At 39.1% G+C, this 25,029-nt stretch overlaps 1 protein-coding gene across 2 annotated transcripts in view; it reads right to left on the bottom strand.

Moving 5' to 3' along the window:
- Positions 1-22,995, bottom strand: part of RPRD1A (regulation of nuclear pre-mRNA domain containing 1A) — a 42,761-nt gene extending 19,766 nt beyond the window's left edge. Inside the window, exons 1-7 of one of the 2 annotated variants that reach the window (XM_085052246.1) lie at positions 22,660-22,993; positions 13,164-13,293; positions 12,350-12,456; positions 12,173-12,267; positions 11,140-11,266; positions 10,866-11,041; positions 7,890-9,854 (exon numbers count right to left, since the gene is read on the bottom strand). In XM_085052246.1, coding sequence (XP_084908372.1) covers positions 9,843-9,854; positions 10,866-11,041; positions 11,140-11,266; positions 12,173-12,267; positions 12,350-12,456; positions 13,164-13,293; positions 22,660-22,810 — 798 coding nt within the window. In that variant the 5' untranslated portion in view covers positions 22,811-22,993 and the 3' untranslated portion in view covers positions 7,890-9,842. Of the gene's footprint in view, positions 1-7,889; positions 9,855-10,865; positions 11,042-11,139; positions 11,267-12,172; positions 12,268-12,349; positions 12,457-13,163; positions 13,294-22,659 lie in introns of those variants that run through there. The other variant, XM_085052245.1, reaches the window with a different exon arrangement.
- Positions 22,996-25,029: the final 2,034 nt, after the last annotated feature.

Genomic DNA, 25,029 nt, shown 5'->3' with positions numbered 1-25,029 from the left:
TTTCTCCTTTTTCTCATGGAGTGGTGTACTCTATTAGATAATAGGGTTATCACCCTAGTGTACCTAAGGTTGTGGGGTTTTATAATAAATTTGAATTCATAATATATTTCTAAATTACCAATCCAGTTAGAATTTAAGAACCTGCTGTGAATTTAAGAATCCTAGCTCTATCCCAGTTAGTCCAATTCTCCATCTCACAGTAGCTCCCAGCTAGTGCATGCCCTCGAACTCTTCCTTTTATATCCCAATATCCCTTGATGACTTCTAAGTCATCCAACTATTGTGGCAAAGAGCACTGGAGGTTATGGCTGGTTCCATGCTCCGCAGACTGAGGGGAGAAGAGCTACTGAAGCATTCCTCTGGGCCTCTTCACTCTTTAGGTATTCACAGAAGTAATTTTATCAAACTTTCAAGAGCTAAATAATTAAGATTGTTTCCCTGCCAAAGGAAAGAACTGATATGACTGGCAACACAACTACAATAGTCAAGTCTCTGAGGAAATCGGACAATACCTGTAAGCCTCATGGAACAGCAATTCACTCTCTCCTCTTCTGCCAATCACTGCCAGCAGTAACTGAGAAATATTAGAAAAATGTTTTTCTCTCTCTAATAAAGTCAACTTAATGCACTTTTAATCTCAGAGATAGATTGTCATACTATAGAAATGAAATTCCAAGACAACAGAGTTCATTTACAGGACTTATACATCATCCTGAGTTGTCTCCCTGCATTCTGCATCTCCTTATTTCCATCAATTTTAGTCCACAGCATTCCAAACTCTGGCAGTGAAAAAAACTTACCAACTCCAAACTAGACCAATACAATATTCTTTACTTTTGGCAGAACTGAAAAACATCACAACTGCTTCAGTCTGAATGCAAAAGCAAATGTACTCTGGCTATTCCTTTGGTTTAGAATAAAGCTTTAAGGGAAGTGTAAGAACCACTTTACACACTTAGCAGGTAGTGGTGAGCACACCTGTGACAACTTCCATTTCTTCCTGGCTAAGAAACAAACCCTCAGCAAGCACAACAGCTGTGGCATACATTGTTTCCTCACTGCTGCTAAAACAGCATCCAACTGCTCTTACATCACAGCCCCCAGAATAACTACTGATACAGCTTCAAAGGACAGTCAGAGACCTAATGTTTCAACATTGTCCTCAACCGCAACTCACACTTTCCAAGCTGTTCTCCCCCCTCTGCAGACACATGTACCATACCCCACAATGAGGGAAGTCCAGCTACAAAGAAAATAATCCAGCTTCTAACACAACACATTTTGAAATAAGGTGCCAGGGGAAAAAAAACAACCAAAGAAAAACCAAAACAACAACAAAAAAAAAAGAAGTGGGCATGTGTCTAAACATACACATGATCATAAACCTCAGCTTCCAATTAATCAAGAATAAACACTTCTGCTAGGCAGCTGTACGATCATGTGAAAAGTCCTGGAGTTCTCCTCCCATTCCCCTTTCTTTTGATTCAGAGTAGCCACATCATGTATTTCAGTATGGAAGCAAGCTTTCCAGACTGGATTCCTAGGAAAAAAGGCTATCAATCTTGGAGATTAATTTTCAGAATCAGGCCAGTATTAACTAAACTACAGTTGCTACTAGCTGAAAGGAAACATTACTCAAAGTTCTGTCTTTCATCAACTAGCTTTAACAGAAAGATGAAAGAGCTTTTAAGAACTAGATTTTTCAATACAGTCCAGCTATGAATTACGTTCCCTAGCAGTTTTCATCTTTTCACAGCTCAGGCTCTTGACCTACTGCACCAGAAAGTAGCCAACTATTCTCTTAAGTTTTTTAGGAATGAGGATTAGCTGATTTTGAAAGTCTGGATATTTTGAAGTAAATTCCCAAAGTTTATTATACTAAGACATTAGTGTAACTGTAGTGGTTTGATGGTTTCGATTTGTAAAATTCAGTTTCACTTTGAGTCCTACGGAAGAGTATTTCTGCCCTCTACATTTAGCCTTAGCTGAAGAGATGGAAGTTGTCCGCAAGTCACAATACACCTTGTGACTGGTTTAGTAGGACCATTACAGAAGATCATAATTAATTCAAACTAGGAAAACAGAATAGCTTTGGTTCAACTGTGAACTCCTTCATTTTGATTCATGAGCTCAATTTTGACAAAATTATTAAAACTAAAAATTATTCTGATCTGTCATGCAAGATTCACACGCACTCTTCAATGTTCTTATTCCCAGTGATATTTTACCCATAACTGATGGACTTAGTAGGAGACAAATTTCAACTCAAACTCTGGGTTTAAAGAAAAAAAACAAAAAACCAACCAACCAACCAAAAAAAGCCCACATGGAAAGTGCACTGTTCTTACACACTACAAAATGCCGATTCTGAAACAGGAGTATTTCACTCCTATTTTTTTTTTAATGCAAGCAGGTTTTTGTCATAAAGATAGCACCTATTCTTACTTGTTAGTTTGCACAAATTTACAAATTTTTACTTTCCCTTACGCTGATGTTAAAATACAACATAACAAAAGGTCATACATTATTTCATTAACAGGTTCTGAAAATACTTGCTGCCTCAGACCACTACAAAAGCTGATGAAGTATTTTCCTATGTAGCTATGAGAACAGGGGTAAATATGAGTACTCTGCCCAAGATCTATAGTTACTGGATGCACATTTTCTTTCAATGCCATCTCACAGCTACTTGCTGTCCACCTGAAGACTGTTTCCTTGCTGTGTACATCCAAATTCTCCAAAAAGGTACAAGCTCTGTCCACAATAGTATGAGTGCTGCTGTTTTACATCATATTTTATACAAATTGCTTCTTCTGTGTAACACTGGAGTGGTTTTTAGTGAAAACATCAGAAGCCTGCCACAGAATAAAATCTGTTTTCTGTTGTTTCAGCAAGGCTGAGAGAAAAAGCAAGCTGATGTTCTAGTAATTTCTCTTCTTTCTTCTGTCAAAGATTTCTAGAAGCAATTTTCATGAGCTCTTCCAACCAACCATGCACACCACGATCAGAAATCCAGCAAAAAAATACACTCTTATAGGTCACAGTAAAGTGTAACATGAGCATGGTGCTTCCTGTTAACTACATATTGAAGCTCATTAGAAAAAAAAACCCTTGTTTATAATAAAGTTTCTAGATCTTAGCGATAGCAGAAAAAATTAAATAAAGTTTAAAACTGTAGAAGTTCTAAAACAATTTTTGAGTATCAGCCTAACAACACAGGCTTTAATTTGGAAACTATTTAAAGAGAACTCTAAGGAGCACAGCTTTTGAGTCAACTGCAATTATCATGAAATACACATGGGCTTATTTTCCTGTTAAATGAAACTCCCAGAAGACATTAACTAAAGCAACGTATTTTAATTCAGCTTTTTTACATACATCATCTCAAACTGTGGAGCAGAACTTTCAAATACCCTTCCCTTCCATCCATAACACTGGGGGTTTTTTGAAACTAGATTATAAATGTTTCCTTAGTAACTCCCAAACTAACTGTCATTCAGTGTGGTCTTATGTTCCTATTTAGAGTTTACAGCTGCTTCAACAAATTCCAATAGCAAGCTTTTAACTGCGGGAGGTATACAGGCAGGGTTTACAGTTCTGCTGAATTTGTATTCAAAATACAGATTAAAAAAAAAAATCTTTAAATTTACTAAGTCCAGCAACACAAACATCAGATTTAAAAAAAAATTTAGACAGTAACAAGGCTTGCAGAAAAGGTAGTTTGAATTTGAAAAACCTCACTGCTACTACTGATGTAAATAGGCGCTACAGTTTCAGTATTTCCTATCAATTTCTTACATCCAGGTTTTCTTTTTCTTCCAGCAAATACCTGATCAAATCAAGTATCTACTGCAGAATGCACTAGAGAAAAGTCACTTGCAAATCTACAGCTGTCCTTTAAAAAACTTAAGTTCAAATTAGAGCACTGATTATTCCCTTTACGATTTCCCATCATCTCAGATGTTTGCGCAACGTTTTACATACCTGCAAAACTTGTTCTTCTGAGGATTACACAAATACATCCATTCATTTTGGTTAACAGTATGAAATTTTTGGCTGGAAATGGCTAGGGACATTCTGGCTAAAAGTCTCACAAACAACAGCAAGGCCTACCTAGGCAAGACCAGTATCTTCTCTCAGTATTCTTATAATGAGGAATTCAAAAGGCACCTCAAGGGTATTAAAGTACCTGGTATCTTGCAGTATCTTGTACATAGGTACTTTTTTCCTCCTTTCAAATAAAAAGTAATGGGTAAGTTGCAGACTGAAAGCTAAAAAAACCCCACCCTTCACAAATAATAAGGGTGAGATGGATAAAAAAAAAAAAAGTAATATTTTTATTACCTTGTTTCAAAACCAGACTATCTGCAATGACAAACAATGCTTTAAAATGTGATGAATTGCAAGAAAAGGTTATCTTTACTTTACAAGGATGAGCAAAGTATAACCTACAACCTGTTCAATCTGTTAGAAAAGCCAGGATTTATATTCAAATGTCTGGTAAGCCAATTAAAGGTGGAATCCTTCAAGTGTTTCTGCTGCTCTGGATGACAACACTGAGCTGTGAAGTCCAACATTCTTCCAGGTACAAACTGAGTAACTATGCTATGGTATCAGAGGCTGCAGTCAATAAGCCACTATTTGAAAGAGGTATGTTTATTGCTCATGTACAGAGAGTTTTAAAGTTTGCTATGAAAACGGGTCAAATAAGCATTATTCGCACAAAAAGGGGACAACACAGTGGAACAAAATGCACAGACCATTGGATTTATTGTGTTTGACATATGAGCTGCTGTTCTCCACTCTAGTCTTGCAAATTACTTCTACAAAACTACAACTTTATACCTTGTCAGTGAAGAAAGTGCTCATGGAAACAAAGCAACCACATCTAAAAGACAAGGTCAGCAACCTGTAAAAACACTTAGCAAGCCTACCTCCCTGCAGACAAGAGATGCAACCTATGTCTTATTTTAAACATTCCCTCACCTTAGCTTCTAACTCAATTAATCTTAAGGAGAGATGACTATTTCAGTGATCACATAATTCTCCACAGTCACCTTCAGGTAGATAATCTAAACTACTGAGCTCAGCAAAATTTAGTTTTCATTTTTAAAGAAACACAACCCCAGTGACAATATTCACTAAAGGACCCGGACTGTGTAACTCTAATAAAGCATTTACACTACACAAAGCCTTTCAAATGGCCACACAAAGCCAACCTACCAGCAAGGGATTTCAAGCAATCAAAACAAGTATCTAAGCACAGTGGCCTGCTCCTGAATCACATTCCATTACGTACAGGGCAGGATGGGGAGCACTAGAATGTAACGAATACGCACATTAGAGATCCTCAGCCTACGTTTCCTTCCTGATGGTTACGAGCTACATTGACTTCTCTGAAAAACACTGCAAGAGACTTGAAACTGGGCCACTAGAAACAGAAAAAGTAATTGTGGTGAAGGCTCTCCCTCCTTTATTACAAAAAGTCATGTTCTGCTCAGCCCGAGAACATCTACCTTGACTCAAAATATCTCTTTCAGTAGAAGTCACATACTCCCTGAACTGAAGGACTGCCAAGTCAGCTTCAATTTTTGAAGCTGTAATTTTGAACAGAAATGAATACAATGGTTCACAATGTCAAGACATCACACAACATGGTCTGTCTGTACCACTGTTTCTGTTACCAAGCATGTATCAGATCTTAAATACTCAAAACAGTGCTAGTGAGTTTGGATGAACCTTACTGACCACTTCCTGATACCTCCCTGCTACCCGTTTTGTAATCACTGCACTGTTAGCTGTTGGGCTTCAACTCCAGATTAACTTGAGTTACTGTGCTGCTGCCACATTCATGGAGTTGTAAATCATCTACAATGCTGCAAACTGTGTAACAAGAGGCATTCTGGGGCTCACCATACAAATCAATCTTCAACCAAAGCTCACTAAAATAATTTACCTGCTCAGCTACAACGTTATGAAGAAATGAATCCCAATTATCTGGACTCGAAAAAATACAAAGCATAATGGAGTATATTACCCTAAGTTATCTGTCACTGAACAAAAAAAGCTGACATACAAATGTACTAGGGAAGAACAAGGGGTATAAAGAAAAAACAAAAGCCAGCAAGGCAAGTACTACACCCTGTGATAATATGAAGGCCATGGTGAAAGGCAACAGTATCAATCCAGTCCGGTATTGCAAAACAAAACCCAAGGATAAAACACCCATTATACCCCTGCCACCCCTAAACTGTTTGCTTAACATTTTTGTCTGCATTTGAAACCACTACATGTGAACTCAGCAGGAAAAAAAGTCTTTTGAATCCAGAGCTAAAGTCAAGGCCACTAATTGCTTGCTGTTTATCTGTAAAATCCCAAGACAAAACTAAAACCTTCAGGAAAACAAGTTAAGCTATAATGAGCCATAAAAGCTCAGTCATGAAATAGAAGTGCATTGAACATATAGTGTTCTCTCAACATGCTAAGAAACCACAATTAAAACCAGATGTGCAAGATTTTGAATACTACTCACAGAACTAGAAAATCAGAAATTCAAGATAACATTAAGTGTTTTAATTAAATGCAAGCTGCTGAAACAGGTTTCCCAGAGTAGCATTTCCTTCCTAAAATTCTGGATCTAGTGACAAGATATTGCCAAATTTAAAGAGGTAAGTTGATAGAAACATAAGCAAGAAACTGGATATCCAGCATACCCTGAGTGTAGCAATACTACGTTTTTCCGTAAGGTTGAAATGAAGGTGAGAAGGTGTCTTGTGATCTACTCACACCTGTTCATGAGTCACCTGAAAGTCACGTAAGATTTTCAACTATCAAATCCTTTATTTGAAATTTGGTAAGAGACTATTCATGCTATAATCAAGTAGTCTGTGGGAGGGAGAGGCAAAGCAATGCATCATAAAAGAACAGTAAATCAAGTACTTCTCTTGTTCATGTCATTTTTAAGGCCATATTTTAAGGCCTAGAATAACAGGACAGTCTTATCAAATGGACATGAACCATCATGGTCTCAATTTATGTACACCCAATTTCTTGTTTCTATATAATGTAAAAATCTCTTTTCATCAGCCTTCAGTGAGACCAAGAGACCAACCAATATTTCTGTTCAAAAACTAGCAGAGGGGCAGGGAGATAGGAGGGAGATACAACAAGGAAGCAAAGAGGGGAAACAACCAAAGTAGTAGAAAACAGGAATGGTATTAGCCCTCAAAAGCTTCAGAAAAAAAAAAAAAAAGTGTTCCACAAAAATATTTCAGCAAAAATTTCTGTTTTTTCTAATAGACAGAATCATATTTAGCTAGAAATCACAGCTAGAGCTACAGTACACTGGATTTTAAATATTTATGCTACATTAAAACTACCAAAACTGAAGGAAAAATACTCCTTAGCATAATCCTAAATTTGAGGTGGGATTTTAAAGGGGTTTAAGTGCAATTATAAAGCACATCTTCTCTGTTACCTAATAAAGTGAACGTTTTTTATTGTGCTTGTGAAGGATGAGTCCTATATTCATCACTTCTCATTTCTGATCAAGTAAACCCAACAGTGTAAGCTCAAAAGCAAAAGTCTGAAAAAGTCTTGTTTTCACAGCTTTCTCCTTTTGGAAATGGCAGCTTCAATGCAAGCAACCCCCAAACTTCTGCACTGGGAATTTTGAATTATTTCACTGGAAGAATGTGAGAGTTTTAGGAACAACCATGTGAAAATTTTAGTCTTCAAGAGAAAGGAATGACACTGGATAAATACTTAGCCATCTCAGGCATAAACTCAGTAATGTTTGTGAGAATATAGATGAAAATAGTAGAGGTCTGGTATGAGTAGTTACAGAATTCCTCCTCTTCAAGTTTTCAAAAACAACAGACAATACAAGATTTTGATTCTTAAATTTATTTTTAGCAGGATGTGTGTACTAATGGATGGTGACATCAATAGAAGATAGGTCCATGTCCACCACCTGCAACAGAAGCTAGACAGATGTTAAAGAAAACAATTTAAGTTAAAGTTGGCACTACTTACCCTGAACACACCTAGGAAGGTCACCCACCAAGCAGTACAGTTAGCTTTTGATGCAGACATGACATTAGGTGTTATCAAGATTTCCTGTCAAATTTAGTGCATACATTACCTTGCTTTTGATGGGAATCGTGCACTTCTGTTTCAGAAATAACTATTAAAGAAACTCTTATTCTTAAAAAATTACTCATTGGTACATTGGTTATTCAAACTTACTTACCTGTAAATTATCTTTAGAAGATAAAATATCTGCGAATTTAGGTCTAGAGCTCCTATCTGAAGTTGAAAGCTACTGACAATTCTTTGGGAATTCCAATTCTAACTGTAAAACCGTATTAACAGCAGGTAGCACTTCTAGATTCAACTAAGAATACATCCACTTGTTCCTTACAATACCTGTTTGGTGTGGTAAGGAATCAGTAAGCTAGGATCTCAGCATTATACTCACAGATTGGTGATACTAATTCAGAAAGAAATAAAGACTTTTGCTTACAACTGAGAGACCATGTTATACTCAGGAAGTGTCAATAGCCAGAAGTCTAACACAAGAAACAAGCTTGTCTAGACCAAACTAATTTAATCAGAAATGAAACTTCAGCAGCAAAGCCTAGGGACAGGCAGTTCAGGGAAATACATTCTCAAAGATTTAGGTGACAAGCCCTCTCTCAGTGCTATTTCAAATGAGAAGCCAGTAAGTAAGGTTCAATTTGAGGCATGGAATTTCCCAAGCCTGTAAAAACAGAGTCCTGGCTACATTTCCATTTCCTAATCACCAAAAAAACCCTACACTTTCTAAGTTGGCAAGCCCTACAGACAATATCACTAAGACATCCTAATCTTAGATTTCAAAACTCCAGAGTGTTTATCAGCCTCTGTTTCCCAACCCAAAAAGGAATAGTGGTAGTGAGCACGAAGTCACTTTATTCAATGCTAGTTTAGAAACTTCATTTCAAGGTTCCTGTTATTTTAAATCTCTTGGCTCACAGGCCTTTATTAGTAACCTGGGTTGACACTGTCTTGGCTCATTGTTCTTTATTAGAAACTCAGATTTTATGCCGCACTAATCAGCCTAAAAACATTCTTACAGTGTACTTCAAGATCCTAGGACTTCACCTGTTTAAAACAGACTGCCTACAGATACTGAAGACTGTCTGCTACACTTTAAAGAAAGGCCTCAAACTAGTAAAAAATGGAACTGTGCTGTATTAGGATTAAATTTTTTAGCAGCTTAAATAATTCAGTCTAGAAACCATCTGAAGGACCCTAACATACTAGTAATATGCAACTGCTTTCTCTCAGAATTATGAATTCTCTAATCTAGTAATACTGGGAAATTAAACTGGTTTATATTTGTTGAAAACAACCAACAAGTGTGGAATCTGCTCACAGCTGTGCTACCATTTTTAACTTCTTTTAAATTGAGCTCTCTTGTTTTACAGAAGTGTAAATCTATATGAAGGACTAAGTCACTGCCTTTTGAGCAACTCACTATCCCAGTAGGCTACTATAACTAAACAGGGTATAACTGCTGGTAGTGAGCTACAAAAACAAGTCAGTGTCTCTAGACAACCAGCCCTTCACTGAAACTACGGGAACTTGTCCTTCAAACCCATTACACACACAGAGGGAAAGTAGGGCACGTGATGAAAAGCTTAAGGTTTCCTGTTCTTTAATCTTCCAGGTTCCATTATGCAGTTGGGTCAGTTGCTATTGCAATCAGCACTACTGTGCATACCATCTATCCTTACATGAAGTTGGTTGATACTCTTCCCACAGGACAAACATAGTAAAGTTGATAGGAAGAACCTTCATCAATTGCTTTTCTGTGAGGCACAGAGGAAAGGAAGTAAGTCAGGAAATAAGAGTAGGCTAGGAATGATACAACTGATCTAAATGATGACTTCAAATACATTGTGAACAGCATTTTCCTGAACAAAGGGACCACAAAATCTGAACTCAAGTTATGAAGTTATAGAAAAGTAATGAAACCACTAAGGAAAGAAAATGTTCTTGACTGGCGTATATGACAAAACCAGAAGAGTAATTAGTTTTGGGACCATATATGCATATGCTGCAGTTAAAGGACACCATGATTGTCCAGATATCTCCCCTTGCAAAATGATGCAGCTTCAGTTCCATTATTGTAATACCCAAGTTAGCACTGGGAAGCAGTTGACATGAAATTATGGACATATTCCAAGTTCCTGGAATGTTCAATAGGAGGCTTTACAGTAGTACATGGTAGGAAAGGAAAACAGAAGACTGGTAACAGCAAAGAACAGAGTAACTTAAGGGATCATTTACTCATAATGAGCTGCTCAGTCTGCATCCTTCTGTTATTATGATCCGTCTGGTCCTGCTGGTACTAGTGCTGATAACCAGCTGTGCTGGAGGCCACAGAAGCCACAACTACATTTTACTGGGTTTAATAGATGCTTGAGTCAGGTAGAAAAGTTGTGCTAAAACCAAGAATTAAATTCTTACCCTTTAGCAAATACATAACTAAGACTTACAACAATGAATGAAAGGAACATGGAAAGAAAATGACACTATGAAGAATTACGTTTTTAACACTGAGGATAAGATTTTCTATCTGCACTACGAAAACTAAGTCTGTACATATAACGAAGACTGAATAGCTAAAAAAACAGAAAGAGCTGGTTTAGTAGGTTTAGAACACTAGAATCAAACAATGTTAATGATGTGCTGGAAGCAAAGACATAACAGTGGCAATTAAGTATTCATCTTTGGAGAGAAAAGTTGTTTAGGCTAACTAAAAACATTTGCAAGAACAAGCTTTAGTGAAGAAGGGACTAAAACAAAACATTACGCACTTCCAGCTTATGTTCTTTCTCTGCAAGGAACTCTTTTTGACATCGGAGAAAGTCTGATAACATTCGAGTTAGCTGTTTTCTATCATCTATTTCAGCTGCCAACCTGCCATTGTAATCCGCCAGCAACATACATGCATCATCTACCATTTTGGAAAGTTGCTCTCCAGATTCCTTATCTAAAAAGCAAGCAGAGAAAAACAAGCAAAGCGTGATTTGATTACGTACCATTACATTCTTAGAACAGCATTTCAGTTACCAGGCCCCCAACCCTCACCTGTTATTCTGTCTAACAGGGACACATCCTGGACCTCTATAGGCAAGGAAGCTATTCTCTGGTGAACTGCTGCATCCCCAGAGGCAGCGTTTTCTAGTTCTTGTAATGCTCTAATGAGATCTGTGGTCTGAAAAAAGCATGCAAGATTGAGAACTAGTTTAAATAAACAGATACTAGAACAAAACAGAAGTATTTTGCAACAAGCTTATGGAACTGATTTGACGGTAATTTTATCAGCATTTACAGTATCAGCTTTTAAAGTCAAAACAAAACCTTTAATTCTCACACAACATTGCAGTGTTCCTAGTTTTAAAGGTCACCTTTCTACAAGAGCTTTTTCCTTTAAATTCTTGGCATAGAAATATCTACAAATCTTTTCTTCTTGACAGTAGTGATTATTTTACAGTACCTTTAATTTTATTATACATTTTTTAATTATTTTTCTTGTTGTTTTTCTTCACTATGTAAAAGACTGTATCAGTGCACTTCTTTTGAAAGCAGGGCTGATGTTCACAGAAGCCCAGATCTGCTACAGAGAAACATACTAAATCATGATTACTTGAGGTCATCATTCTTTGCTATAACAAAAATCCTTCTGAGATAGGGCAATACTGTAACAAAAACCTGCATGAATTAGAAATGCCCTAACAGTGTAAGGTAGACAAGAATTTTTCCAAGCCATCATGACTGAAAAACTGAGAAATATTTTATTGATAAATCCATAACAATCTTGTTCTAATACATCTGTTACTCACTACTACCCTGGAAACGGAATGAGAGCTCAATATACTGTAGAAACTACTGCTGAAATCCTGACATGAACAAAACTGGATATACAATTCATACATTTGGGTTTAGCATCAAATACCTAAGGTTACAGCATACCCCACTGAAGTACTATGTAAAGTTTCAGGTGTAGCCACCTTTGCCCAGAAACAGTACCTCACTAAAAAGAAAAACAGAGACCATTCAAAAACAAGAGTAACTGAAAAATTCCATATGTAAATATAGAATTTTATAAACATGCTTTTACCTGAGGAGGGTCAGTGGGAGAACTTCGAGGCGAACAGTTATTCTCATCAACTTTTATCTGTTCATATGTGCGCTTCCTCACCTTTCTGTCTCCATCTAAATGAAAACAAACATAGCAGTCAGGGAAATACTATTTCAAACAAGAGTCTGAACCTTCATACACTCAAAAAATACTTACATAAAGCTTGCCTAAGTTGTTCTAATACATCATTTTCATAAACAGACCTTTCTTCCCAGATAGACAGCACTCGGCCAAGGTGTTTCTTACAACTCTCATCAGACTCACTGTTACAAGGTAAAAAAGCAAATATCAGCACTAGGTAGAAGTACAGCACTGCTGTATGACTATTTTTCACAGAAGGACCTTCACAGTTCTTAGCAATATCCAAGCATCAGAAGTCAAATAATCTCAAAATAACAAATTCACATTTCAAAGACTAAAAAGCAAAAACCAGTTTAAGCTGTTCTGGCAAGCAGATTAAAAAAAAAAAAAAAAAAGGGCCAACATCCAACTCTGTTTTCTTCTAAACCCATAAATGTGCAGGTCTGTAACTCTTTATGCAAACACTGCACTTAGGTTTGTCTTGCTTTAACAGCTGTGTATCATTGTGAAAATAATCCTGTATCAGGACTGTAGCTTTCTCATGCAATGAGATTTATGGCTGCTGGGGAAAAACAAATCATGCAACACCCAGTAATGAAAGCGTCAAATTGTTGTAGTACATAAACAGAGACAGTAAACAAGTCTTAGTTTCAGGAATAGCTAACAGCTTTTCAAAAAAAACTGGACTGAATGCTGATGAATTTACTATCAAACTTCATCCAACAGCACTAAGACTATCCAAGATCAAAAGAACACTGAATAAATTTAACTAACGAGACTTCAAGTACAGAAACAGCACACAAAGACTAGCTGGGCCGGAAGAGATGAACTTCTCTAAATGCCCCTCAAATACAGTATGATGGACACCGCACATTCAAGTTTACTGTACCTTGAAACATGCTTAAAAGCCTCCACTATTACTGGAGCAAAGTCTTTTGTAAATTCTGGTCCTTTCCTTTTGCTGTTCTGTATGACATCATTGGCCAAGTACAAGAATGTCAGCTTCCTGTTTGGTTTTGCTAATAAAAAGAAAAATAAAGAACAGTTAGAAATTTTACTTCCTTCAGCAAATACCTATGTATCCAGGTTTATAATGAATACAAACACCCACCACCCCACACCTTCCCCACCCTGAAATCAAGTGTGTTCTTCCCGTTTTCATTACTGCTTACACCATTTCACATTTTCAGTACTTTCCTGTGAAAATACTTTGGTCACCTATTTGGTTTTCTCTCCCTTCTGCCCTCTGTATTTGAGTTCTTCCTTCATAGCATGACATAACTTCCCTTCAGCACTATCTCAAAAAACAAACAGAAAAAAGCCCCAGATATTCCAAAGTGTTCTTCACTCCGAAATTATTTTCACTTGCTTTCCTGAGCCTTATATGACTCCTATTTGGTGGCCTTTGTGGATTTCTTTCAAGTACTTCAGCTTTCTTTTAAGCCTGCATAAATTTCTTATACTCAGAAGTCTCCTGACAAGGCACTTCACAGATCCACAATCACTCATGTGAAGAACCTCCTCCTTTTCAGTCTGAATTTCACTCAGTCTTACATAACCACTCCTCATTCTCACATTGAAGCAAACTGAACAGTCAATCCCTAGTCAGTCTCCCTGTATCACTGTGAAACTCCCCCTTCTCATCTCCAAATTGTTGAAACACTCATGTGCCAGCAGCTGTAATTTCAAAAAACATTTTCAAAAATCACTTTCAAGCTCCTGTGGTGTATCTCTTCACCACGCACCTTAAGCATCTTATCCCATCTCTCTTAATGTGCAAGAGATTACAAGTTTCCAATTTACAAGTTGCTTTTCAAAATCTATTCCATGTTTTCTAAGTGCTCCTACCTGGGTATTGTCATTTACAATCATACTTCATCTAGTCATCATTAATCTACAAGCTTCTTGGAGCTGAAACTCTTATTGTAACACTTGTACCATGGTTAACACCAGTGTATCATTACTACCATATTATCTCAGCATGTACACTTTGATTTTAAAAAGAGGCTCCTCTTGAAAGACAAGGTTTTTTTTCTCTCTCAAGGAAAACAGCACTGTGGTAAAGACAATTTAGGATTTCTTGTAATTTGTGCAAGCAAGTATGACTTGATTTTCTTACTTTCTATTCCATCCTCTCAAAAATGCAGAACCACCACCCTCACACATAAAGAGATAATTCAATGTTAATATGCTTTCACTCTAGGGAAATGTTTTTGAGAATAGATTTTGCACTACAGAAAGACTCCTCTGAAGGATTTCTCCTTGAAGTACTGTATTTTTTCCATCCTCTTGAACAGACATATCTAACAAGTTGGGAGTTCTGGACTGACTGGGGAAAAAACCCACTGTTGAATGTAAAAATGCACTTTTCTTACAAACAAGGCAAACTAAAGAGCAGCAATTAAAAAAAAAATATCTTGGAAGTACTGGACACAAGTTGGACTCTATTAAGAGTCTGTTCCAAAAAGCAAAGTCACTACATGAAAGCACCCAGGAAATTAATCTATTTGGTTCAAAATCTGGCTTATTTAAAATGTAGGTTTTAAAAACTTACGCTGCTCAATTTCTATATTAAAGCCCAACTGATGATAAAATAACACATATCCTACCTATGTTTCAGGTAAATCAGAGTTTTGACACCTAGTAAATTTTGAATTATTCAAAGAGAGAATCTCAGAAGACACATATTGTCTCATAGGCACATCAAAACGTAACTAGTGCTTACCAAAGATGGCCCTGCCCTCTTAAATAAGCCCAGAATTAGGACTCAAAATCTAATGGACTGGGCTGTTCCTCATCCTATATCCTCTGGAACTGCATGCAGGATAGGCCCTTGTCCATCCACTTCACAGGGAAAAAAAACCCTCATGTTTTAATCCTCAGTGATGTAACTCATTTGTGAGAGACCTCAACTTTCTTCTTTCCAATAAACAGCCAAATCAGTTGAGCTGGCGAAGACAGGAGATGGATACACACTGCCATGAAGTCAGGTGATGCTGATTCTCACAAAGCCCAGACTTTATCTATTCACTGTAGTAAAATATTGATGTATCATGTTTGTTAAAAGCATCCTAAACCCCAGAAAGTCACTTTCAGGCTTATTTCCCCTAGTATTACCTTTTCAGCTTCCTACTACAATTCAGCATAAACAAAGCTGTGCAGAATGAACAAAAATCCTAAACCCACGATTAAGCTATCTGTGGCTTTGGTTGAAAATTCAACTAATATTCTGCCCTTATGTTCACAAGGAAAATTGTGAAACAAAATTCAATTCTTCTTGCTGTAAGAATGTGCTGCACAAAACTGCAAAGGTAAAAATTATGTCTAGTCTTGAGAAGTGTTCCCTTTCCCTTCACATATCTTCAAGACTTACATACTGGTCTACTAGCATTTTGCCTTACACGTGAGACTGAAGCTCAACACAACCTCTGGCAAAGGAGGCTGCCACCTGAGCTGAAAACATACCATTGCTAGCATGACTGTAAATTAACTAGTGATGTCTGAAATACAAAATTAAATTCAGGACCAAATAGATCTGTTCTGGAAAAAGAATTATGTCTAAAGAATCTCTCTTCAGTAGCAGTGACACTAACTTTCCAGACCTGGGCATTGATAAACCTCAGAACATCAAAATGGATCAAAGAGATGATTTTTGAAGGTCCTCAACACATTGCAAGGCTATTAGCAAAAGCATTCTTACTGTCAGAAGAAAAATATGGGAAAAAATCCGTAAGAACTTAGGTTGAAGGATCTGAAAGGAACACACTGCCAGAATGTACAGTGTTAGAAGTAGTCAACCCACAGCATCTCTGGTACACCAACAGTACAGTCTGCAAACACAAAACTGCCAAAAAATCACCCGTGTTGGATCGAGTCATCTTTTCATAAGCTCTCCGCAGTGTTCTCATAACTCCTCTGCTTGTTGCACTTAGATTCAACATCTAACCACCAAAGTGGCTCCCTGAAGCACTGAATTCTGAAATATTTTAACATGTCAACAATGCTGGCTGGTATAAGAGCCATAGTAAGCAGATTACCCTTAAAGCATTCACAATGAGACTATGTGGGATTGGCACCTTGCAAATGAAACTAGGTCTGTCCCAAAAATGCATCTGACATGTTCAAATGGCAATGAATATTCTTCAGATAATAACCGTATTTCACCAACAATTAGCATACTGAGGTATCTGCAGTGGAGAGTACATTATCAAGTCAGTTTTTGGCAATGCATCCTTCTCAGGAACACACTCTTGTTAGCTCTGCCTAGGTATGCCTGGTTCTCTCTCTAACAGTTCAGTATAGAAGCCCCAACATTACCCACTTTAGTCCATAATACTTAGAGAACTCTTAACACTGATAAGCCACCACTTTAGTGCAAGAAACCAGTATTTTATCTTGAAAGGCAATAAGCCAGTCATTTTCACTGAGGTTAGTCCTGGCAATCAAAGTCAGCATAATCACCTGTATTTGTCTTCTCCAGGTTTACCTCCTGCATTTGAAATTGAGCTCCCACGAAGATTGCTAGAAACATGCCCATTAGTTTCATGCTGCTTTACACCTCTTCCCTAGAGCCAAGAGGTATTTGCTGTCTTAGATATACTGGAAGAAACTACAGAAAAACACACAAGCATAGGAGATTTCACATATATCCCACTACAAGTGTATAGACTGACTGAACCATCTGAAAATGTTGTATCATGCTTTAACCTTCAACAGGCCAGCTCTGATGTGTCAACTGACCTTGAAAGGAAATACCACCTAACAAAAGGGTTTGAGACAATAAGCATCACTATGTTAAAATGTCAAGTTATCAGCACTAAACACTTCATTAGCATACTAGAGCTCTCTAGTATGGATTCAAATAAAGACTTGGCACAATTACTTTTGAATTACTTTAGTCTACATATATACAGGAGAGTATATGAGTGCCAACACTTTTCCCAAAATCTCTGGGACACTCTGTCTTACAGCATGTTTCACACTTTTGCAAGAGGAGTTCGTGACATCTCTGTAAATACCTGACAAGCTTTCAAGTTTTTTTTTTTTTTGCAAGACCAAACACAGTTAAGTCAAGCAGCACTGAAACTTGAGTGCAAGATCACTGATCCTTCACACTAAAGAGAGCTAACCTGCGTTTTTATAAAAGCTGATTAAGCAGAGTATCTTTGGTAATATGACTGCAAAAAAAGCCACTTGAGAGTCTGCCACCAGAAAGGATAATTCAAAGATAACATAATCCATAAAAGGCATGTTGTACAACAAGCACTTCACCTTAAAATTCATTAACCTTCTAAGAAAAGCTTAAACTAAGCGTTCAGCCTTACACAGTCACCTGGTGAATTTAACCAAGGTTTTCTTCTGAAAGAGAGGAATGTGACTGCCCACTGAATGTGTTCTAGGTTTAAGGGTCCAAGTATTTTGACTCTGAGTTTGGAGACTAGTAACAAAGGGAACACTGCACACAGCCACTGCTGGGAAAAAGGCCATCAGCATCAAATTACCACGGGAATGCCAGAAAGCTGGTCACAGACCAAGGAAACCATTCCAACATAATTACTCTGCAGAAGCTTCCCACTGCACTTAGTGCATCTTGAATTACCTAAACATACGAAACAAACCAATTCCTTTCATTGCCTTGCCTGGCTGGTAAAATGCCAAGATGGATATGAATCGACAGCAACAAAGGTTTCAGGACAGGAAAAAGACCCTATGCTTAAGTATTCAGAACCAGAACGGTGAAAGACAGGCAGGTACAGGTGACATGCGGGTTTGGACTACACAATTCAAATGTAACTATTTTACATTAAAGGCTCTTATATTGCTATTCTGTGGCTCATAACTGCAGGTCATTTAATTACTCATGTACACAGCAAGTAAGTTGCCCTAACCTGACTCAAGAACTCCCATTCACCCGAAGTTTTGCCTGTTTGTTGCTCTCCGAACTTTTTGGCATAGATGAAAAGATTCATGTGGGCATAACCAGTTAAATCAGGAAGCCATAATTTTGCTTCTTTTAAATAAAGGAAACCAAAATCTATTTATTCTCTTACACTGGCCAATGACACTATACCACCATTAAGTAAAATAATCTTACACCCACCAGTAGAGGAAGATTCCTTCCCCTGGCAGAAAAAAAAATACACTACGTGTTACAAAAAAATAATTTCTTTAAACTGGGAACTTGTTTCCTGTGATCGACTTCCCATCTGCAAGGCAATATATTGCAACCACTTTTGGCTCTAATTGTGCTTCAAAGCAGCTGGTTAAGTATTAGAATAATTCAGATGTAGTACACCTTTCAAATCTGCTTTCAGTGTTGCTAAACCTTCTCAGTTTACTTACTAAAATCCTCTATCCTCCAAATTTCAGCAGCTGCCCTAACAGCCAGTAGCTTCAGAAAAACATATTCCATCAATGCCAACAAGCTATACTGGAGGATGAGGACCCAAGCACCAGCATATGTCCCAGCAGAAGCTATAGACAAAACATAAATAAGAAAAAAAAAAAAAAAAAAGGAACTTTTTATACCGCTAAATGACTTCGGCACCACAAAACAAAAAAAGCATAATAAACTGGAACAGCAGGTGAACTGGTAGTCAAGCACTACAAATACATCCCCTTATAGGAGCTCGGATGTACCTACACAACTGTGGTGTCTTACAGGCAATACAGAAGAGCTCTACTGACACAGATAAGCTGTGCAGGGAAGACAATGATCAATGTGACACGGGTGGGGTGACAGATGACAAGAGGTCAAGTGATTAAGGGGGATGATCAACATCAGTTTCTGCTACTGACTTATCAATGAGATGCCATGTTGGGCTCCGAGGAAACAGATACTTGAATGGTTTAAAGATACATCATGACAATGTCCTGTGCAGAGCCAAGACTTGGACATGATGATCCTCATGAGTCCCTTCCACTCAGAATATTCTGTGCTTCTGTGGTTACTAAAATATCACAAGGAAATAAATACTTAACAAGTGACAGAGCTGGACCTGGAAAAGCTAACAGAAAATGAGAGGACAGGAAAAGATTATCACAGACAACTAACTGGAACTCAAATTAACAAGTCCCATATTACAAACGTTTAGCAAGTTGGGGTTCTTTCTTTGAAAAATAACACATTTTAACCAAGTACAGCAAATTGCACATTAAGCCTGCTGAACACGCAGTTACTGTTCATCCTTGAAGGCAAATGCTTTGAATTATGGAACTGAACTTTATCATTTCAAAACAAAACAAACAAGTAACAAACATCTATAGCTGCCAAGCATCCTGAAACCAGGAAGCAAGAGATGTATGCAAAAGAACATACCTGACTTGCAAATAACAAAAAAAAAAAAAAAAAATTCTCAACAGACTCCATCCCAGAAGAGCCTATTCAAAGACTGTCTCAAGGGGTTTCCCAGCAGCCACTCAGTGACTGCAGGCTTACACAACGAATTTGTATCTGTTATGCCTCTACTCAGTTTAAAAAGAAACCCTGTAAATTATTCCCTTTATGGATACACAAGATTACATAGCTTAATCTATGGGCCCACCACTTGCCTTTTTGAAATGACTGATGTAATCACAAGTTAATTAATTAGTACTCCTTAACTACTTAAATACTGAATAAGCTTATGACTACCACGTAATTAACTATTTAACTTTGAGTGTTACACTTCATACATCTGAAATCTAGCTGAAGCAGCATCATTTTCCTCAGCACACACTTTTCAAGAAAACCTGTACATGAAGGTGTACTGAACTGATGATCTGCAGAGATGCCAAAATATGGGACTTGATCATTACCAATTAATTCAAATAACAAGAAAGGCACTAGGATTTTATGTTGCATAAATTATATGCAATGATTTGAAAAGCTGTCTCTTCACCGCTACTCCAATGTAGCATAAAGAAAAATACTATTTTAAAAGTAAAAGAACAAGAACCAAACATTTAGGAAAAAAGGAGCTCTGATCTTAGCACTTGTCTTTATGAGTAACTAGAGACATGTTCAAAAAGGCTCATGCAAGCGATCTTTTAGCAAAACTGAAAGCATCCAGAAAAAATGTAATATCACACTGTATTGTGTTCAACCCAACTGGTTATACAATGCTCCTGAAAGGCAGTAGGCTGGAAAGAAGGTCTTGAGATGGGGGTAACAATAAAAGAGGTGATACAATGAAAGGAAATAAAACTTAGAAATGTAAGGCTCAATTTTCAGTTCCAGAACACTATGAGCAATAGCAGCTGACAATGTCAGTAATTTTTGTATCCATATTCCCCAAATAAAGGTAATTTTCCTCTCAGGTAGGAGAGAAATCATGTTTCTATGGCTTGGACGGCGGGCAAGTCAGGAGCCTTTAACTTACTCTAGTTACAGCCTCACTGCCAATATTCTACTTTGTGGTATTTTATGCACTCGCTTCACCACAGGATACCAGTTTTCCTCTCATCTTTCCCATGCTGTCTGCTTAGATCACTACATCCACCTTTGGGGATTAGGGACCATGTTACAATTCTGTGCTGCAATTAGGCAGAAGTTAGTATCAGGTGAACGCAAGCTCGGGTATTATCAGAGATGGAAAATTAAAATACATCCTGTGTATACTAAATACGCCAGCTTCAAATGAAGCTTCCATTTTTTCAAATATGAAACACTTCACATAGACCTAAAAGCCCAGAAGAAAAGAGTCAGGACCTTGAAAGCAACTAAGCTACTCCTATCACAGGTAGAGCATCACATGCTTTCCAGTGACCCTTGAAGGCTGGCATCCAAAGAGAGGTCACAGAAAAATCTTACTCTGAAGCAGCAAAAGCTGGATGACAACTTTGACAAGCAAAAGAAACCCAATTATGGCAGCTGTTCTCAACAAAAGTTCAAAAGAAGGCTGTTATCCTTGCCTCTCAATGCCACTTTCAGACACGTAGGCCAGGTTCCAAAGATTTAATTTCTCCAGTTAGTCAACCAGCACAACAGGAAAATTAAAGTTAATGACTGAGCATTAATATCATAGATAACTACAAACTAGTATTGTGCATTTTAATTAAGATGAGCAACCAAAACGCTGTCTCTATTTCAATTAGTTTAAGATACCTTTCTGGTATTATTCAAAACCCAAAACATTCACGTTTGATTAGAAGGCCCAGAAATGTGAAATGTTTCAGGCACAGATGGGAGATCCATTAATTTGCTACTGGAACAAGAAAGCAACTTTTCAACTAGCATATAGTGAAAATGTTTTTTATTTCCTAAAATTAAAGATGCCACCAAGTCAGTCTTTCTTCAGTCAATACAAAAAAGAATTCAACTCATGCCTGAATGTTCAAAAGTTAACACGTCACACAAAAAGAATATATTAAACAAAAACATGGTAGCCATACTGCACAAAACTCAGTGGTTCCTCCCTCTTTCATAACTCCTGTAATGGCTTAGTGCTGTTTTTCCTATTTTTCCCATTAAAGATCCAGATATTAGTGAGGCTCCAAAGCAAGCTATTGGAAAACAGTATCATTTCCTAGAGCAAAGCAGAGTTCTAGCAAGTGAGTCTTCTTTTTCTTAAATGAACCGACTTAAGATCAAGTTGTTTTCCAGTCAGGTCAAATAAACCTTCATATGCAATTTCTTCCTTTCACTCCCTGAACCCCTGCCTATAGCTGCAAGTTCTTTCCTGTTAAACAGAAAGCCACATTAGCATTTAAGTCTGCACATTAAACATAGCTAAGGAAACTCTCGATTTTATTATGCTAACATTGGTATTAACCATCTGGCAAAACCAGGAAGCAAAAACCACTTTGGACACATTAAATTGCTCTTCCCCACTGTATTCCCATCCTCATCTGCCCTTCAAGAACAGTTTCTGGGAACAAAACTTGAGTGAACAAGAAATTCAAATAGTATTATAGCTAAACATCACTACAGATTATGAAAAATAATACCTAAAAAGACTCCCTCTTGAAAGAGCTGTGATTAATACTAGCAACAAAAGCCCTGAAGCCCTGGCTCGCCGGATTCCTTCCCGTTTCCCACTTTCCTTTCTCCTTCACAGAAAAAAGGGAGATAAAACACAAGGAGCAGCTTCCTCAGAGGCATCTCGTTAAGGGCAAAAGGGAGAATAGGAGGGAAAAGAGAGGAGAGAGTGGAAGAAAAAAAACAGAGAGCAGAAGCACCTGCAAGCCCACGGTCATCGAGAAACGGAGAGCTGAGGTTTAACGCTGGCCACAACAGTTCCTCTCTCCCCATCCGCTGAGGCCCACCCTCCCTCTCCCCCGGCTCCGCAGGCCGAGCAGCCCCGCCGCCATCCTCCTCCCGCGGCCAGCCGCACCCCGAGCACGGCCAGCCGCCTCCGCCTCCGCCCCGGGGCGCTCCGAGGGGCCCTGCCCGGCCCCGGCCTCACCTTTGCGCAGCTCCCGCTCCCACACGCTGACGATGAGCGCCGAGTGCTTGCGGTGGTGGATGAGCCACAGGCTCAGCGTTTGCACGCTCTGCTGCGAGTTGCTCAGCTCCGAAAGCTTCCGCTCCAGCGCCGCCTCCGAGAACGCCGACATCGCTGCGCCGCGTTGGGCCCCGCCGCTCCGTCTCGTCCCGTCCCGGCCGGGCCGCGCTCAGTCCCCGCCTCTCGGCCCCGACGAGGGAGGAGCCGACGGGCGATTCCCGGCCCTTCCCTTCCCTTCCCGCCCCGCCGCCAGCGCCCGGCGCCAACAAAATGGCGGCGGCCCAGGCCCGTGGAGAGCAGCGCGGCCACGCCCCCTTGCCTGTGCCCTCACTTCCGGCCGGGCGCCAGCCGGGGGGCGGTGCTGGGGCGGGACCGGCGGGAAGGGAGCCTGAGGGGTGGGCTTGCTGAAGGATGGGGCTGCTGAAGGATGGGGCTGCTGAAGGATGGGGCTCCTCAAGGGATGGGCTTGCTGAAGGATGGGGCTCCTCAAGGGATGGGGCTCCTCAAGGGATGGGGCCCCTCAAGGGATGGGGTTCCTCAAGGATGGGGTTCCTCAAGGATGGGGTTCCTCAAGGATGGGGTTCCTCAAGGATGGGATACCTCAGCCGTGGGGCCGTCGACGTTGTGCCCTTGGAAATAACATAAAAACGCAAATGCAAATCAGACCCCCCTGAGGCAGCCTAGGCCTAACGGCTTCTTTCACCCTGCAGGTTTAACAGAATCACAGAATCTTTGTGGCTTGAAGGGACCTCCGCAGATCGTCCAGTCCAACCTCCCTGCCAAGGCAGGGTCATTTAGGGCAGATTGCACAGGCATGTGTCCTGGTGGCTTTGGAATGGCTCCAGAGAGGGAGACTCCATAATGTCCCTGGCAGCCTGTTCCTGTGCTCTGACACCCTCAACACGAAGTTCTACCTCAGGTTGAAGTGGATCTTCTTGTGTTTTAATTTATGGCCATTGCTCCTTGTCCTGCCGCTGGGTGCCTCTGAAAAGACTCGACACTACCCTCTTGGCACCTGCTTCTGAGATATTTGTGTTGATGAGATCTCCTCTCAAGCTTCTCTTGTCCAGACTAAATCAGCCCAACTCCCTGAGTCTCTCGGCATCAGAGAGATGCTCCAGATCCCAAATCATCTCTGTGGCCTCTGCTGGACTCTCTCTAGTAGCTCCTTGTCTTTCTCGTACTGAGGAGCCCAGAACTGGACACAGCACTGCAGATGTGGCCTCACCAGGGCTGAGTAGAGGGGAAGGATCACCTCCCTCAACCTGCTGGCCACACTCTTCCCATTGCACCCCAGGATCCCATTGGCACTCCTGGCCACAATGGCACTTCTGGCTCATGGTTCATCTGTCATTGACCAAGACTCCCAGGTCCTTCTCCACAGAGTTGCTTTCCAGTGCTGGTACTTGGGGTTATTCCTCCCCAGGCACTTACTGTGACACTGGGTGTATGGTATTTCATATTTGCAGGTAGACACATACTCCACAAGAGTATCTGGCCTCATTTATTTCTTGTATATGTTCTTTATTTATTATATGTCTCTTTTATTTTTAATTTCTGGCTTTGACAGTATTGTGTGACAAAATTCCACTGTTCTCTGACAAGATTACATGCAAAAAAATGCTTCCTCTTAGTTGTTCCAAACCTGTTCGTTAGAGCTTTATTGAATTCTCGCTACTTCTGCTTTTTTTGAAATAATGAATAAAAATCGTTTTCTGCTTGCCTTTGCATTCTTTCCTAGATTTTTTCTCATATCTTCTTTGGTCATTTTTCAAGGATTCTCTGAATAAGGAAGGTACTCTGTGCTACTTAACATAAGTAGCGTTTCTAGTCCTGATGTGAGCATTTCTAACCTTCCCTGCTGTCATTTTGAGAAACATCTCACATTGTTTTTTATTTTAAACATTACCAACTGACTGCCATTTTCAGAGAGCTATCTGCCTTAAATCCTACAGGTCTATCCTGAATCCTGTTTCTGTAGCTAATAATTATGACTGCAGTTGTCAGTATTTTTTAATTTTTCTGTAAAATTGCATGTGTATTAATTAGAAAAATATGCATATACCTTAGTCTTGGGACATCCTGCCAATGGCTAACTATCCACCCTTTAAAATGGAGTATTCTTATAACCTTATATATACCCAGTTTGTCCTCACCAAAGAGCAGAGCACTAATTATGAACAAAAATATTTGTATAGTATCTTACAGAATTGTTCAGATTGAAGGCACCGCAGTGGATCATCTGGTCCCACCTCCTGGCTCAAGCAGGTCATCCCAGAGCAAATGGCACAGGATTGTGTCCAGACAATTCTTGAGTATCTCCAGTGAGGG

Source organism: Lichenostomus cassidix, chromosome 2 (genome assembly GCF_008360975.1).
Source record: "Lichenostomus cassidix isolate B80296 chromosome 2, HeHo_3.0, whole genome shotgun sequence".
In the NCBI taxonomy this organism is placed as follows: domain Eukaryota; kingdom Metazoa; phylum Chordata; class Aves; order Passeriformes; family Meliphagidae; genus Lichenostomus; species Lichenostomus cassidix.
This window is presented reverse-complemented; position numbering and strand designations above follow the sequence as displayed.